Source organism: Nannospalax galili, unplaced genomic scaffold, assembly GCF_000622305.1.
Source record: "Nannospalax galili isolate Female #2095 unplaced genomic scaffold, S.galili_v1.0 scaffold45, whole genome shotgun sequence".
Taxonomy (NCBI): domain Eukaryota; kingdom Metazoa; phylum Chordata; class Mammalia; order Rodentia; family Spalacidae; genus Nannospalax; species Nannospalax galili.
Window position 1 is genome coordinate 5,296,286 of NW_008355775.1, and position 16,923 is coordinate 5,313,208.

At 43.8% G+C, this 16,923-nt stretch overlaps 1 protein-coding gene across 2 annotated transcripts in view; it reads left to right on the plus strand.

The window, feature by feature from the left end:
- Nucleotides 1-7,768: 7,768 nt before the first annotated feature.
- Nucleotides 7,769-16,923, plus strand: part of Serinc5 (serine incorporator 5) — a 109,410-nt gene continuing 100,255 nt past the window's right edge. The window contains exons 1-2 of one of the 2 annotated variants that reach the window (XM_008853323.3): nucleotides 7,769-7,782; nucleotides 7,950-8,127. In XM_008853323.3, coding sequence (XP_008851545.1) covers nucleotides 8,101-8,127 — 27 coding nt within the window. In that variant the 5' untranslated portion in view covers nucleotides 7,769-7,782; nucleotides 7,950-8,100. Of the gene's footprint in view, nucleotides 7,783-7,922; nucleotides 8,128-16,923 lie in introns of those variants that run through there. The other variant, XM_029556224.1, reaches the window with a different exon arrangement.

The following is a 16,923-nucleotide window of genomic DNA, read 5'->3' on the forward strand; positions in this document are numbered from 1 at the left end:
CCAGTTTCTCCCCAGACACCATTTGGGACATGGATATCTATGTCAACTTCCTATGGTACAAATGGCTGGATCCATGACCAAATAGGATCCTTTCTGATGTAGTCAGCTGGTGCCTCTGATGTTGGAAACCTTTAGGATATAGGAACAACAACATGGTGACATCCTCTAACACAGAGAGCATGACTGATAGTAACTCTCTTCTTTAGAGCCTTGATCAGTGGTCAATAAAACCTTTTTGATAAGGACAGAGGGTTCTTCCCTTGTGATAAAGAGACAATTCCGTTTTACAGCCTAAGGAAGACAAACCTGAAGTCAGAAGGTAGAAACAGGATACATTTGAGGATATAAGAAGAAAATGGGAGGAGGGTTGAAAATGCAGCTCAGTGGTAGAGCACTTGCCTGTTGTGGGTTTAGTTCTGAGCACCATCCCCCGTAATGGGAGGAATAGCTAGTTAGCTATTCCCTTAATGAGGGATATACTTGACTATTCCCCAAAGCTCTTCCCTCGAGGGCAGCAGATTCGTTGCTAAACCTGCCTACTTTCTGAGTTCTAATTCAAAATTAACTTTCACACTCACCCTTTTATGTTTTTGGGTTTTTTTTTTGTTGTTGTTGTTGTTTGTTTGTTTTTGAGACAAGGTCTCCCTGTAGCCTCAGCTAGTCTGGAATTGAGTATATAGGCCAGGCTGGTTTTGATCTCACAGAGATCTGCCTGCTTTTGCCTCCAGAGTGCTGGGATTAAAGGCATGAACCACCAACCTGGCTTCCTATTTCCTTTTTGTTTTTAATCAAACACCAGCCAAAATCCTGAATCTGTTTACCTTAACCCTCTGGGCATGCTTACTCTTTCTGACCCCCTCCTCCTGCCCTAAAACACATACCCAATGCAGTAACTCACAGATCTTCACAGCTAGCATGCCTTTAATCCTAGTACTCTGTGAGTTCAAGGCCATCCTGGTCTACATAGGGAGTTCCAGTCAGCCAGGGCTGCATAGTGAGACTTTGTCCCAAAACAACAACAATAAAACAGACAAAAAAACACCAGCTCTGCACTGCTGAGCCTGCCTGCTTTCTTGGCATTCAGAAAGCATAATGTTCTCCTCCTTCTAGCTCCTTCCTCCCAGCAGTTTACCTGTCCTGTTACTTTTCTTTTCAAACTCAAATAAAACTATTCTCAGTTTCCCTTCTCAGTCAATTTTTAAATTCCTTTATCAACCAGACCAAGAACCTGCAAGAAGGTCTCTGCTGGTCAGTGATCTAGGATGACAGTGGTGTTGTAGCAGCCTGAAGGAATACAGATTAGAACTGTGTGGAGGACTCAGGGAGACAGAGAAAAACCTCTCACAGATGTGGTCACAAGCCAATCTTATCTGGGAAATCCCTCAGTTGAGAGTTCCTCAGATGACTCTAGGCTGTGTCAAGTTGACAGCTAAAGCTACCTAGGTCTGTGTGTTACCCCAAACGGTCAACCTCAAGAAGGTTGCCAAATTTATTTCTTTGAAAGATAGTGAGATAACTGCTTATCTGTCCAGATATAGACACCAAAAGACATATGATATAAAACCAAGTAATTTCCCTTGTTATGAAAAAACTCCCATTTTCTCTCAGGGTGTGAGTCTCTAAGAATTCACCTGCTGTGGAGCTAGAGCAATGGCTCAGCATATAAGAGCATTGGCTGTTCTTGCAGAAGACCTGGATTTGAATCCCAGCAGCCACATAGCAGCTGAAAACTGTAATGCCAGTTCCAGGGGATCCAGTGCCCTTCCCTGTCCTCCTTGGGCATTGCATGACATGGGTGCACTTACGTGCATGCAGGCATAACACTCATACACACAAAATGAAAATAAAGAATTCACCTGATATGTCTCTGTCCTTGAAGTATATTCCTTAAAAAATTTATTAACTTTTATTTTATATGTATGAGTGTATGACTGTGTGTATGTAAGTGCACCCATGTGCACCAAGGAGGCCAGAAGAGGGCATCAGATCTGGAACTGAGTTAAGCATGGTTGTTAGCTGCTATGTGGGTGCTGGGAACTGAACCTAGGTCCTCTGCAAGAACTGCCAGATCTTAACTACAGAGCCATCTCTCCAGTCCCTAATGTGTATTCTTTAACAAATCTTCTCCATGTATGTTCTGGTCTGGAAAATGCTTGTACTCCCACATCTTTGGCTTGTCAACATGGTCCTGGCATTATAACCTCCTCAAAACCAGAGACCCAATAAGGCATAAAGCAAAGGTTTAACCCTGGGTCTTGTTGCATGGTTAGAATATACTGACAGAATAGGCTCCAAGAAAGTGTGAAGGGGAGAGGATGTAAGTAGGTTTATAAGAAAAAGTTACCTCTTACAGATGTAGGACAGTTCTGTATCATAACTCTGTGAATGTAGCACATCTTGTATCTGCTTTATGATGTGTAGTAATTACTGTGCTTTATCAGGGCTGTTCAATGTGATGTGACTCAGAATGTTTTCTTTTTAGATGATTAAGAAGATAATATAGAAAAATGGTGCCAGATGCCACAGCAGTAACAGACTGTGCTGTTTTGGGGATTTTGTTTTTTACTTTATTTTTTTAGTGCAGTGTGCTGGATATCATTTTTTTCAAATGGCTGCAGAACATGAAGCTGTTGTTGCTATTGATGTATAAAATACTGCTATTATTGGTCTTTTATATAAATATAAATATATACAAATATAACTTTAATTTTTGGAAACTTCAGCTGTTCTGCCAACTTCAGACAAGAAGTATTCCAGTTTACTGTGTGGTATGGCATTATACAGAAATTAATAGCCATATTGGTCTAAAAACATCAAACTTAATATTTTTTCCATTTTTACAGGGGTAATGAATGTACTATATTTAACATATAAGGTTTTGAGCATCTGGGTTTGACTACAGAAACTAGTAAAGTATTCTCTAAGTGAAAAAAGAAAATTTCAACAAGAAGGAAATCATATTTTTATACACTACGTGGCTATTCAGTGAGTAATTTTTACTGCCATAATTATGTAGATATTGGTTTGGTTGTTAATTTTATGAAAACTATGATATATTTAGATTGACAAGGGAGCAAGTACTCTCTGGGTTGAGAGTTCAGCTCACATGAAACATCAAGATACTACACAGTAAGTACAGTTAACAGATTAGGAAACATAGGAATATTATTTGAAAACATGGAAGTGAATAGGGAAGAACTGCTTTCATTGAAAGTGGCTGGTTAGATGGCTCAGTGGGTAAAGGCACTGACTACCAAGCCTGACAACCTAAGTTCAAATTCTGGGACCCACATGAAAGAGCAAATTAACTCCTTCAGCTTGTTCTCTGATCTTCACATGTGTGCTGTGGTATGCCCATATTCCCACACATAGGCACACACACACACACACACACACACACACACAGACACACACAAATGTAAAAAATTTTAAAGAAATAGGTATTTGCTTCTGGGAAAAGGACTAAAAGGTTGGGTGTAGAAACCTTATTTACTTAGTTGTTAGAGTTTTTGATTAGAGGCAGAGTCTCTCTATGTAGACAAGGCTGGCTTGAAACTCACTATGTAGCCCATGCCAGTCCCCAATTCATGCTCTACTGCCTCTACTTGCTGGGTGATGGGATTATAAGCATGTGTTACCATGCTGGCTGATCTCCTAAATGAATCTTTGCAGTTTGTCTTTTTTGTTTGTTTTTTTGAGACAGGGTCTCACTATATAACTCTGGCTGGTCTAGAACTCACCATATATAGACCAGGCTGGCCTTGAACATCCAGAGTATCCACCTGCCTCTGCCTCCTGAGTGCTGATACTCAGCTGTTATTTAATTTCAACTAACACTAAATTCCAACCACTAGAATGGGTGCCAAAAGACTTTGTAGGTAAAGATCACAGAAATTTCTTTCTTTTTTTGGTCTTTTTGAGGCAGGATCTCCCTGTAGCCTCAACTGGCCTGGAACTTACAGATACGCTGGCCTCTGTGAAATTTCTTTTTTTAACATTTAAAATCCAGCAGAGGGAATGGGGTGTAGCTCAGTGGTAGAACACTGAATTTTTTTTTTGATTGATTGATTTATTTATTTATTTATTTATTTTTATGTGTATGAGTATTTTGTTTGTATGTATATAAGTGCACCTATGTTGTGCAATGCTCGAAGAGGCCAGAAGAGGGGAGTTAAATTCCCTGGAATTGGAGTTACAGATGGTTGTTAGCTGCCATGTGGGTGCTGAGAACAGAACCCAGGTACTCTGTTAGGGCATCTATTAACCACTGAGCTAACTCTCCAGCCCTAGATGACTTTCCTAAAATGCACTAGGCCCTGTGCTCAAATCCTAACACGGACAAACAATAGCAAAACCTAATTGAATGCTTCACTAGGTTTTTCTCAAAGTTGTTGAAGTTTTTAAAAAAATTTTTTTGTTTGTTTTTATTTTATGTGTATGAGTATTATGCCTGCAAGTGTGTAAGTGTACCCATGTAGTATAGTGCCCATGGAGGACAGAAGAGGATGTCAGATCCCCTGGAACTGGAGTTACAGATGGTTGTCAGTTGCCATGTGGGTGCTGGGATTCGAACAGCCAGTGTTCTTAACTGCTGAGCCATCTCCCCAGTCCAGAGTTGTTAAAGTTTTAAGGATTTACATAATTTTATTTGCTTTTAATCAATTCTTGAATTGTAATTTTAAAATTTATAATAAAGTTTTCTAATTTATTATAAGTTTAAAGAAATGGATTGTCTCATCATTTTTCTTTAATTATACACACACACATACACACACACACACACACACACATATCTCACTGCTTCTAGTTTAGTGGTATGTTTTTGAACATTTACCTCTACCAAAAAAACTTCAAGAGAGGAAAAATGGCAAATTATAAGCTAGTTATTTATAATTTTATATGTACACATATGTAATTATATTGTATAAAGGAGCTAATTCAGTTAATTTAGGAAAATTTTTGTGGTGAAAATATTTTACACAGTCTGCCAAGAGCTACAGTCTTACTAATATAGATTTGTTCCTGAAAAAAGCCACATTGAAGGCTCCTGACTATACAACTACCTTCATGTTAGGAATACCATGTCTTACTGAAAAGGTCTTCAGGCTACTTAAAATAAAAATGAAGGTGCCACTGTCTCTCATGTCTGATAGCAGTACCTCTACTCTTGTTAACAAGTCATAGATACAAGGGGTGCTCCTAGCCAGACAAGTCATTACAGCAGGGAGATAGGGAAACCTCTAGACCTGGCTACATGCTTTGAAATCTTTGAGCATAGGTGGGGGAAGAGATCACACTGGCCTTTCTTTTTTCTTTCTTTCCTTTCTTTTTCTTTCTTTCTTTACTTCTTTCCTTCTTTTCTTTCTTTTTCTTTCTTCTTTCTTTCTCTCTCTTCCCCCCCTTTCTTTCTTCCCCTCCCTCTCTCCCTCCCTCCCTCCCTTTCTTCGTTCCTCAGAGAGGTCTGCCTGCCTCTGCCTCCTGAGTGCTGGGACTAAAGGTGTGTGCCAACATGCCTGGCCAAGAGATTACATGAAGTTTTACACTTCTAGAACAAAAGAAATTTATAAGTGATTTTATTTACTAAATTCTTTGGTGGGGACATTGGATAGGCTGGATACAGCAGAGTATGGACATCTCCACACATTTCAGATGCTTTCCTAACACTCAGCTTTAGGGTTTGGTGGCAGCTAGTGCTCTGCTTGGCAGTGCATTCCAAAGGCTTCACCTAGCAGTCAAAAACATATTAGGTCAGACACTGAGATTGGTAATAAATGGCTAGTTAAAGGACTAAAGACAGCTCAAGACAATTTTGGCTTTCAATCTACAACATTCCATCTTTCCACAATCATGAAGGTCTAGTCAATCAGTTTGCTGGATCTTTAAGTTCTGGTGTGTTAAGAGGCCACATAGCTTCTTCAGAAAATTTCACACTAGGCTACCACTGCCCTACATCCCAGTCTGCAATTGGGTTTTCTTGATGCCATTTGCAAGACTGACCCTTCATGGTATGGTGTTTGCACCACACTCCACACAGCTCTTGAAGTGGGTGGGATCAGAAGAGAAAAATCATAGATCATGTCTTCATTTCATTTAAATATATTTATTAATACAAGTTAGGATTACCCTTTAAGTCAGTGCTTCAAAGAAGCCAGGTTATCCAGTGAGTTCTTGGTGAAATCAGAATTTGCACCTTCTCGACTCTGGAGTCTCAGGCTTTCATTAATTAGCCTCTCTGGGTGCCTGGTGTACACTTAACACATCCACAAGTTATTTTTACAGTTTTGGCAATGGAACACCAAGCCTCATGCATGCTGGGTAAATGCTCTACCATTGAGCTCCAGTTCTCCATCCTCAAATCACTAAATCTTGTAATCTCTCTCTAGGACACTGACATCTGTAAACTCACAGATCCCTCAAAGGCTGGCATATGTTTGGGAAACAAACAAAGCAAAAACAAAAACCACTTAGGTTAGGAAGCCTTTGAGCTTAACCAGCGGTTTCAGGTGGGTTCTCCTAAAGGACTGGAGGAGTCGCAATTGAAAGTTTTGTAGATTTTGCACCCTACCCCCACCTCCCCAGCTGCTAGGCTGTTCCCACAAACACAGAAACTCTAGGTGGCCAACCCGTTTTCCCAGGGGGTAAAGTTCTAAGTGATCTCCTGGCAGCAAACAATAAAGCTCACAGTAATGCTCCACCAAGGTCCAGGCTTCTGAGTCACAGGCTGTCACTCAGCAGGTTGCTGTGCTGGCTTGATTTGGTTTTATATATAACTTTTCTTGCCTCTGAGCAAAGCCTGCTCCGTTCTGTGTGTTCCTTTAAACACCTGGAAGACCTAGTGCTGGTGGTAACTCTGGTACTGATTTTCATACAATTTTTCTTACTGTCCGCCTCCGTTTTAAACTTCCCAAGACACTCTTGGCAAAGGCTTTGTTCAACAAAGGTCAGGCATTTGTTCCTGTGCCAGAAGATCAGACACTAGGATTCCAGACCGGGCTTGGCTTCTTCACTTTCTGAGGCTTTAGGGCAAGCAATTTAACTTGCCTGGGTTCCAGCTGTCTCTGTCCACTATTGGGTGCAGCAATGTTTATTTGAAAGAGTAAAAATGGGCTTGGCGTAAAACTTACGCTAACAAAAATAGCTTTACACTTGAAGTGGTGGTGAGAAGGGAACTGGGTAAAGAGAAAAGCTTGGCGCTCCCTCCCGGCCTTCTGCACCGAACAAGCAATTACTAGGCAATTTCTTTTAGCGAGGTCGGGTGAGAGGAAACAAGGATGCTGGGTTCAGAGGCAGGAAGGGGCGAGAAACCTGGAATACATCATGATCTAGAGAGGCGCGAACAGCGCTCTCATCTGCTTTCAAAGTTCCATGGGAATACACAGAACAGCAAAGTGCCTAAGGGATTTGAGGTAGTTTGGGGCGGACGGGACAGCCCCAAAGTTCAAAACCTTTCTTGGCAGATGAGAGAGGTTAGAGAAGTTTCCAGAACAGGGATCTGGTGGAAGTCTCAGCTGGCGCGAGGCTAAGCGCAGCGCGGGACATCCGGAAGTTGCTCAGTACAGACTCCAAGGTTCACGGGAGTCCGCAAGCGGTCCCAGTTCCCCCGGGAGGGGCGGAGGGGAGCCGCGTCCTCCTCTGCTACTAAGAGCGGTTGGGTCGGAGCCGGAGCCGCGGAGCGGAGCTGAGAAACAGGAGGCATTGGCTTCTCACAGGGAAGACGCCAGCCGGCGGAAGTGCAGGCGAGGAAGAAGCCAGCGCGGAGGCCCGGGAAGGGGCGGGAAAGAGGTGGTTCCAGGGCGGGGCCTGAGGCGGTCTCGGGGCGGGGTTTTAGGGGCGGGCCTGGAGGGAGGGGCGGGGCCTGAGGAGCGGACCCCGGGGCCAAGGGCGGTCCCGGGGCGGGGCCTCCGGCGCGGGGCGGGGCTTGGCGGCAGTTGTTTTTTTTCCTCCCCCAGGCCGCAGTCCCTGGCTCTCAGCTGGGGCTGCTCGGCTCGCGGCTGGCTAGAGGGAGTAGTTTCGGAGACCGGCGTTCGCGGACCTAGAGAGCTGAGAGGGCCGGAGTGGCGTGCGGAGCTGGCAGCGCCTCCCAGGTCGTCGGCCTCCGCGATGTCTGCCCAGTGCTGCGCGAGCCAGGTGAGAGAGGCCGGGTGCAGTGCGGGTTGTCAGCTGGGGATGCGGCCTCTAGCCCGGGTCGCCGAAGGTGCGGCTGCAGTGGGGTGCCCGGGCGGACCCCGCGTGCTCCCAGGAAGCTCCTCTGTGCTCAGCCGTCCGGGGAACCCTGTGGGCGGGAAGGGACGTGGGCAAGCCCGAGACGCAACCCGGATACCTCTGCTCCCGCCTCTGGGATTCTGGGGGCGGCGGGACGTGCAGGGCTCCCAACCGGATCCGGGATCTGTCACCTCGCTCCCGAGGCTCGAGTGAGTGTCGTGGAGCTCCGCAGCCCTCCTGGCAGTGCAGGTCGGATGAACCAGGAAAGGACGTGGGCTGGGCAAGGTCTCCTTTTCCGTACCCCCGAACAGTCCAGGTAGGATGCGTGTGGCATCTCCAAGTCTAGAACCTGACCTCTGTACTGTGGGGAACAGTCTCCGAGCCTGATTTCCAAACTCCTGGGCGCAGTTCTGTCCGCAGGCTCAGCCGAGCTTCCTGGGTTTACCCACCCAGCCCAACCCTGGTTGGGCACCAACCTGACACCTCCTGTCGGACGCGAGCCTTCACACCCCTCTCTGCCACTCCTTGCTGGAAACCTGTTTTGTTTCCTTGTCTATTAAACTCACGGCAGTACAGAATTAGTAGGTTTTAGCCCTTTAATGCTAATTTCTCTCCTTTCTGCAGGGTTAGAGCAAAAACAAAAACCAAAACCAACTAAGTAGGTAAAGCCACCTGGATGTCCAGCTTTTTCCCCATGTTATTTCTTTGTGTAAGGGTGTTAATGGGGTATTTAAAACAACAACAGGAAAACGAACCTAACCGCGGTGTGTGGGCACCCAGGTGCAGAGCTTTCTTGTGTACTTGCCTTAGGACAATGAAGGCCAGCCTGTAAGTGCCCCAGGGGTTAAACTGTGTGTTTCTGGGCTCATCCTTGTAGTGCCCCATAATCCGTCATCTTTGAGGTGGCCATGTGGAGTTATCTTGGTTTCTGAGGCCTAATACTTTGCTTGGCATGCATGCAAGCTGGCGTTGAGATGAGGAGGAAATTGAAATTGAGGCTTTTAGATTTGAGGTATACACCACCACCCCGCCCCCATCAGGAAAGAGCGGTCGGAATGCTTCCACCTTGTCAGTGTTTTTGAGACCAAGAAGAACCAGGACAGATTTTTTTCTGAAAAATTACAAATTGTCTCTCCTTTAAAATATTTTATTAATTATTATTTTTGTTTTATGTGTTTAAGTGTTATGCCTGCATGTAAGTGCACCCATGTCGCACAATGCCGGTGGAGGACCGAAGAGGCTGTCAGAGCCCCTGGAACTGGAGTTACGGACAGTTGTTAGCTGCCATGTGGGTGCTGGGATCTGAGCCCGGGTCTTCTGCAAGAACAGTCAGTGTTCTTAACCTCTGAGCCATCTCTCCAGCCCCTCTCTCTCTTTTTAATGTGGTGCTGGGATGGAACATAGGGCCTGGTGCTTGTACCTGCTTAGGCAAGTGCTCTGCCACTGAGCTGCAACCCCAGATCCTTTAGTCTTTTTCTTTTGTGATATTTTCCAATTTGATGCAACACTTTTCATTGTTTAGTAACAGTATATATTCGGGGACATCTGTCCTTCCAATCCCTTGAAAGCCCTTTGAAGCTTTTTCAGTGACAAGAAGTGGTTGATTTTATGGCTCTGAAAATTATTGTCTGTACTCCAATGGGTTTTATAAGAGAATTATTGGTATGAGTGATATTTTGCCAGGATTTAATGTCTTGTTTCTAAAATCCCCCTCTTAGGACTTTGGAAAGAACCCAGTGCTGGCTGTTCCCCCACAGGACAGTAACTTCTGCTTTCTTAGTACTTGAGGGCTCACTGCGGTAGGTTTCATTGTGGTGAGCAGCTGCTCACACCATGATTTTATATAGCTGGGACTGTTAAACTCCAAGGAGGAGTTTACTTGAAGGCCTGAGGATGTAGCTAAGTGTTAGAATGCTGGCCTAACATGCACTTAGCCTGGGTTCAATCCTTAGTGCTGTGCAAAACAAACTCCTCAAACCCCACAGCATGGTCAGAAACTAAGCCTGCCAGTTGTCTTCTTGTCTGATGGAGCACCTCCTGAATGCCAGGAGGAAGATGTACTGTAGGAAGCCAAACACCTCTACCAGTAAAGATCTCTGTGTGTGTGAATGTGTGGGCATTCCATAAGCATGTAAACAAGAAAACAATAAATCCCCTAGTTTCATAATAAGGCTGTGTGGTAAAGCAGCCTCAGGAGGGTGGTGGGAAAAGTCTGTCTGAGAAGATGCCTCTAGAATTGAGACTGATCAATGGAGAGAGGACTCCACAGGGGGCTATTTTAGAGGAGATGCCAGAACTGGCTGGGCCTCATGTGAGTGACTGGAGCATGTCGGTCTGTAATCCTACATAATGAGTCAGACCATTGGTGAGTGCAAGAGCCAGTAAGCATGACTAGGAGACAAAGGACAGAAGAGGGGTGTAGTGTATGTAATATTTGTAGCAAATAGGAGAGCACTGGGGATAACTCTTAAAATGGGGTCTACCCCCCAACACTGGCGACAGCATTTTATTCAGGATTCTTATGCATATTTATATTAGAAAGACTTGTCATCACTTGTGTAGGTGGGCACATTCCTGAGCATGCTCAGTTTGAGATCATGCTTCTTTATATGGCATGTGTTCTAAAATGGTTAACCAGAAGGCCTCCATTTGGAGACTTTAACATTATAGTGAGATTATAATGAGCTAAATTTCCTCTAGGTCACCTACAAGACCTAGGAGATTTTTGACTGTTTTTATCTAGTTTGATACGAATTTCTCTGGAAGGCCTTAAACGAAATACAAGAAAACATAACTTGAAGAGATTTTAACAGTTATTTAAAGATGCTGCAACCCCACTCCCCGGCAAGCACACTACTGGCCTTTTCCTGCCATGTTACCCCCATTGGTGTTTGGGTTTTATTCTGGTTGCAGTGAGAGGCTGGGGAAGATGGTGAGAAAGAATGACTGTGGATTTAGATTTGGAAGGTTGTTTTGGGTGCCATGAAGGCTGGACTAAAAAGAAGGTAAGGAAAGTAGCCCAAGCCAATCATAAGCTACTCATTTAGTGAATATTTCTTTTTTTAAAGATCAGGTCTTGCTGTGTAGCCAAGGCTGGTCTGAAACTTGCTTAGGAAGACCAAGCTAGGGGCTAGAGATATGGCTCAGTGGTTAAGAGCACTGACTGCTTCTGCAGAGGGCCCAGGTTCCAGTCCCAGCACCCACATGGCATAACTCCAGTTCCAGGGGAATCCAACACCCTCTTCTAACCTCCACTGTCATTGCATGACATAGGTGCACTTACTATATATGCAGGTAATATACTCATACACATAAAATGAAAATAATAAATAAAATATTTAAAAAAGACCAAGCTAGTCTAGAACTTGCAATCCTCCTGCTTCATCTTCACAAGTGCTAGACTTAAAGGAGTGTACCACTCACTATACCTGCCTACAGTGTTTTGCCTTTTTTTGAGAAAGGTCTCATGTAGCCCAGACTGGCTTTAGGCTTCACACTCTATGAAGCAGAGACTAACTTTGCTCCTCCTGCCTCCACCTTCCAAGTGGAATTACAGGAATTCTTATGCCTGGCTACAGCAAATATTTTTGAACCGTTTCTGGATATGCACTGAATGGAAATCTCTTGCTGCTGGAGCTTGTATTCTGGTGACTTGTTTTTATTGTAGTCCAGGGAGGTGAGAGCGTGGTGCCTTAATTGACGCTCCAGCTGTAGGAGTGGACACAGTAGGATGTTGTGGACTTCTGTGACTATAGATAGAGCTGGACTGGAGTTTAGAGGTACAGCATGGACTAAAAGTGGGGTGTGGGGAAGGGAAACTTGGGTTTTTTTATTGGGGGGGAGGGTGTTGTGCCATTTACTGAGGTAAAGTAGGAGATTGAGAGGGAGGTAGACATTTGACCAAGAAGACCTGTCTATGTCTTTTGGCTTTGCGACATTTGAGATGCCTGTTGTAAGTTAAATGAGTTGGCAGAGTGCTGGGATTTGAATTGATATTTATGTCAAAGGGAGAAGTTTGAGATTTTGGAGGTAGAAATTTTGGATTTAGGTGAGCTGGTATGCTTATGAAAAAGTCACTTATCCTCTGTCTTCAGTTTTCCTTATCTGTAGAATGGGCATGATAATACTTCTTAGGTGATTATAAGAATTATATGTGACAACAGAGGTAAAATGACAAGATTTGGTGTGAACAGTCATGTATATTTCTCATTGTTTTGAAACAGGGTCTTACTCTGTAGTCTAGGTTGGCTGGGAACTCACTCTGTAGCCTAGGCAGCTGTTGAAATCACAGTGATCCTCCTGACTCAGCCTCCTGACTTTGGAGGTTACAGCTGGGCAATACCATGGCAGCTCCAAGTTTTCTTTTTTAAAAAAATTTTATTATTTTTATTTATTAGTATTATTTTTATTTTTTACGTGTATGAGTGTATTGCCTGCATGTATGTGAGTGCACCCCATGTTGTGCGATGCCGCGGAGGTCAGAAGAGGGCTTTGGATTCCCCTGGAACTGAAGTTAAGGACGGTTCGTAGCCTCCATGTGGGTGCTGGGAATTGAACCCAGGTCCTTTGCAAGAGCAGTCAGTGCTCTTAATGGCTGAGCCATCTCTCCAGCCCCAAGCTCCAAGTTTTTATTCATTGTGATTTCCTGCCTGCACCGGGACAGTTGGCAGGTAATCTTTTCTGTTATTGTTGTATTTACTCTGATACTCAGATTCTGCTTTGCTATGGCTAATGGATGCTAATGGAGGCAGAAATTTCAGGGAGAGGTCACTCAGTGCCTCCTGGGTTAGAACACTGAGTTAGGCCCCTAGGGACAGGGTGATAAATCAAGAGCTTCCTTGTTCTCTTAACTTAGGGGCTGGATGGGAATGGAGGTGTGAGGGGGCTAGCTGTAGAAAGGATACACTACTGTCAGAGGTGAAATTAGATGCATACTTAAAATCTAGATAGCCTTTCCAAGGCAGTTTGAGAGTAAGAGTTGTCACGATTTCCTGCAGGCAAGTGTAAGCATTCATGATGGGGAGGATGGGGAGGAGGAGGAAGATGAGGCTGATGATAATGATAATGATAGCCATAGCTGAAACTTATTTCAGGGTCGGGTAGCTGTCTGCTTTTATGTTCATTCATGCTTTTTTATTTTTTTTCATTTCTTCTCAACAGCTTTGTTTTTAACAGGTGAGGCAACTGAAGTAGAGAGAAATGGATGAACTGACTGTTTTTAACAGGCTTAAGTTGGATGACCTCTCTGCTTGACTCTTGTTCCTTGTTAGTCTTATTAAGTACAGCATGAATATATGACTGTTTTGAATACACCTTAGGAAGTTTCAAGTACACGTTGATTAGGCTGTTTTGGTAGCTATTGTTGGCTGTCAGTAGGAAAGGCTGAGGGAGGTTTAGTTTCTTCCTCATACCTGGTCCAGGGTATAAAAACACCAAAGTTACAGACTAAGTTCTGGCACATATGCATACATTTAGGAGCCATTCAGCTTCTCTGAAGGCTCTGTGAAGTTGCAACTCTTTGCCTTTCTTGTTGCTCTTGGAATGTATATTGAATGAAAAGTTCACCTGGGGTTGACATGAGAACATTCTAGCAGGAATGACTTTCTGGGTGGGTTCAGGCAATCAAGACTGCCACACCAGCAGGGCTTTTGAATGGGTCAAGCTTGTGGTTGCCATTCTCAAAGTGAAGACAGTTCATCTCTCTGATCTCTTATGCCATTTCACGAAAGGGCAGAAGTACCCAAGTATTTCCAGACAGGTGCATTCATTTCTTTCTCCCTCTCCCTTTTGCTCCCTCCATGTCCCCTTCCTTCCCTCCCTGTCCCCTCCTCTTCCCCTCCACCTCTCCCCCTTCTTTCCTTCCTTCCTCCTCTCCTTCCCTCCCTCCCTCTCTCCCTTCCCTCCGCCTCTCTTTTCCTTCTTCCTTCCTCTGGCCTTCACGTTGCTGAGTAGTTGGGAATGCCCTTAAATGTCTGATCTTCTGTCCTTTTATCTCCCCAGTGATAGGATTATAGGCAGGTGTTACCACACTAAGTTTATCAGATCATATTTCTTGATCATTGATTTTCCCTAATGAAAACCTACTTGTACTGTCCATTATGCTAATTAACAAAGCCTTTAATGCTACATCCATTTAGCATCTATGTGTTTAATTTATCATCAAAGGTACACAAAGGAGGTCATTTGTTAAAGCATAAGATTTCATTCTCTGAGTATTGACAGGGGAAAAAAACTGAGCTCCATTCCATTTTGAGCAGAAGTGAATGAGCCCTTTCTTTATTTGTTTTGAGACAAGGTTTTACTTTAGCCCTGGGTGGCTTGAAACTCTGTATAGCCCAGGCTATACTCAGACTGGAGGAAATCCTCTTGCCTCAGCCTCCTAAGTGTTGTGATTACAGGCATGAGTCAGAACACTTGAAGAATGGGCCTCTTAAAGGCAGAAAGGAATAGTAGGGAGGGGTGAGTGATGGGCCTGGTCTAGGTTTGGTAGTGAAAAGTTGCAAAAGGTTGGCCAAGTGTAAATATGATTAAGTCAGTTCTGCCTACTAGCTGGCTCTGATCAAAGTTAGGATTCTGTCTTCCCACAGAAGTTGGGAAGCAGAAGCCCTATCATTGTTGGGTTTAGATCCATCACTGCCCATGTCTCATGCTACTCATGGGGAACAGGGAGAAGTATTGGATCTTCTCTGTGCCAGAGTTTGCAGATGCTGAAGTCCCTTATAAGAATTTTGTATTTGTAGAGATAAAAAGACCAAAGCCTAAAGGGAGATAGTCTCATACTTTAACAATCAGACTCTGACTCCTAGACTCCTCTAATCAAGTACAGTGATTTTGGTGTCTGGTGTAAACATGTAGAGCCTGACTTTTAATGACCTATGGTACCTTACACAAATGGCCAGTCTCAAGAAAGACAACTGTAACATTTACTATTTAACAGTATAGTGAGATGCCTGCTCATTTATCCAGCTACAGACCCCATATAAATGGCACATGAAGTAAGACCCTGTAATTTACCTTAACTACCATAAAAGAACGCTCATTCCCTCTCAGGGTACGATTCTCTTTTTGAGCATCTCTTTCTGAGGATTTGCTTTGTCTCTTCTTGCATTGTATGTCTAACTAATTAATTACTATTGAGTGTGTGTGTGTGTGTGTGTGTGTGTGTGTGTGTTTGCCTGCATGTGTGCACACCTGCCATGGCATGTGTGTGAAGGTCATAGGACAACTTTGTGGAGTATAGATTCTCTTCTTCCACATTAGAGGGATTCAGGCATTGAACTCAGGTTGCCAGGGTTGAACAGCAAGTACCTTTACCCACTGAGCATCTTGACAGCCTTATTTTTCTTTTTAGTTTTTATTTATTTATTATTGTGTGTGTATGTCAGTGTCAGTGTATTCGCTCTGATGAAGTTTCTTTAACTTTTTCATACTTGGTCATGTAAAGTTTGACCTCCATGCCTTCAGCTTGTCATTGTTATCCCTGGCACAACAGTTTTTGCTTGTAACCTTTGGACACCCTCCCGTAAGCTTTAAATCATCTATAGGTGACTTCTCATACCTAATACAATGTACAACAGTTTTTGCTTGTAACTTTGGACACCCTCCCGTAAGCTTTAAATCATCTGTAGGTGACTTCTCATACCTAATACAATGTAAATGCTCAGTCAGTATTGTTATGCTGTAGTTTAGGGGAATAATGGCAAGAAAATGTACATGTTTAGTAGAGAAATTTTTTCCAATTTTTTTGACATTTTTGATTTTTTTGATTTTGAAGACTGAACCCGGGGCTTTGTACATGCTAGGCAAGCCACATCCTCAACTCTTGCTTTTTTTTTTTTTTTTTCCAGACAGAGTCTCACTAAAGCCCTAGCTGTACTGGAACTCACTATGTAGACCAGGCTGGCCTGAAACTCATATAGATCCATCTGGCTCTGCCTCCCAAATATTAGAATTAAAGGCATGTGCCACCATGCTTGGTATAACCCTTGACTTTTTGGAGACAGACTTTCACTATAGCCCAGGCTGGCCTCAGACTCATGATCTCATGATCTTCCTGCCTTAGCCTCTGAAGTGCTTGGATTATAGACAAGTACCACCACACCTGGTTCCAAGTATTTTTGATTCTTTGTTGGTTGAACCTATTGGTATAGTAGCTGAAGTTAAGGAGGTCTGTTGTACTACATATCAGCAAGGAATGAAGGGGCTTCCCCAGGGCAAATCCCTTTAGTAAATGCTCCCAGAGGGAGTATTAGCTATAGCAAACTGTAGGATCTTTTGACAGCCCTCAGCTTTTCCACACAGGAGGCTGGGTTATAGGTATGTGGCCCTTTGAAGCCATGTTGAAGTCTGGCCCAGCCTCCTAGCACAGGGGTTTGAGTAGAGTCCTAAGTGCCTAGGCTTTTCATCCAGTTCTCATGTCTTCTCATTGTGCCTATGAACAAGCTCTCTGACATCATCCAAGTTAGGGGTAAGTGGAGGCCACTTAGGAAACTTTCTGTAGAGCGTCTTCAATGAGACATGTGATAGGGCCACCTTCAGATTGGATTTATAATTCACAGACAACTTAGGAAGACTTACTCAAAAAGTTAGTTACAGGTACTGGAGAGGTGGCTCAGCAGTTAAGGACGGCAGAGGCAGGCAGATCTCTGTGAGTTCAAGGGCATGCTGGTCTACATAGTGAGTCCCAGGCCAGCTAGGGCTACAGAGAGACCCTGTCTCAAA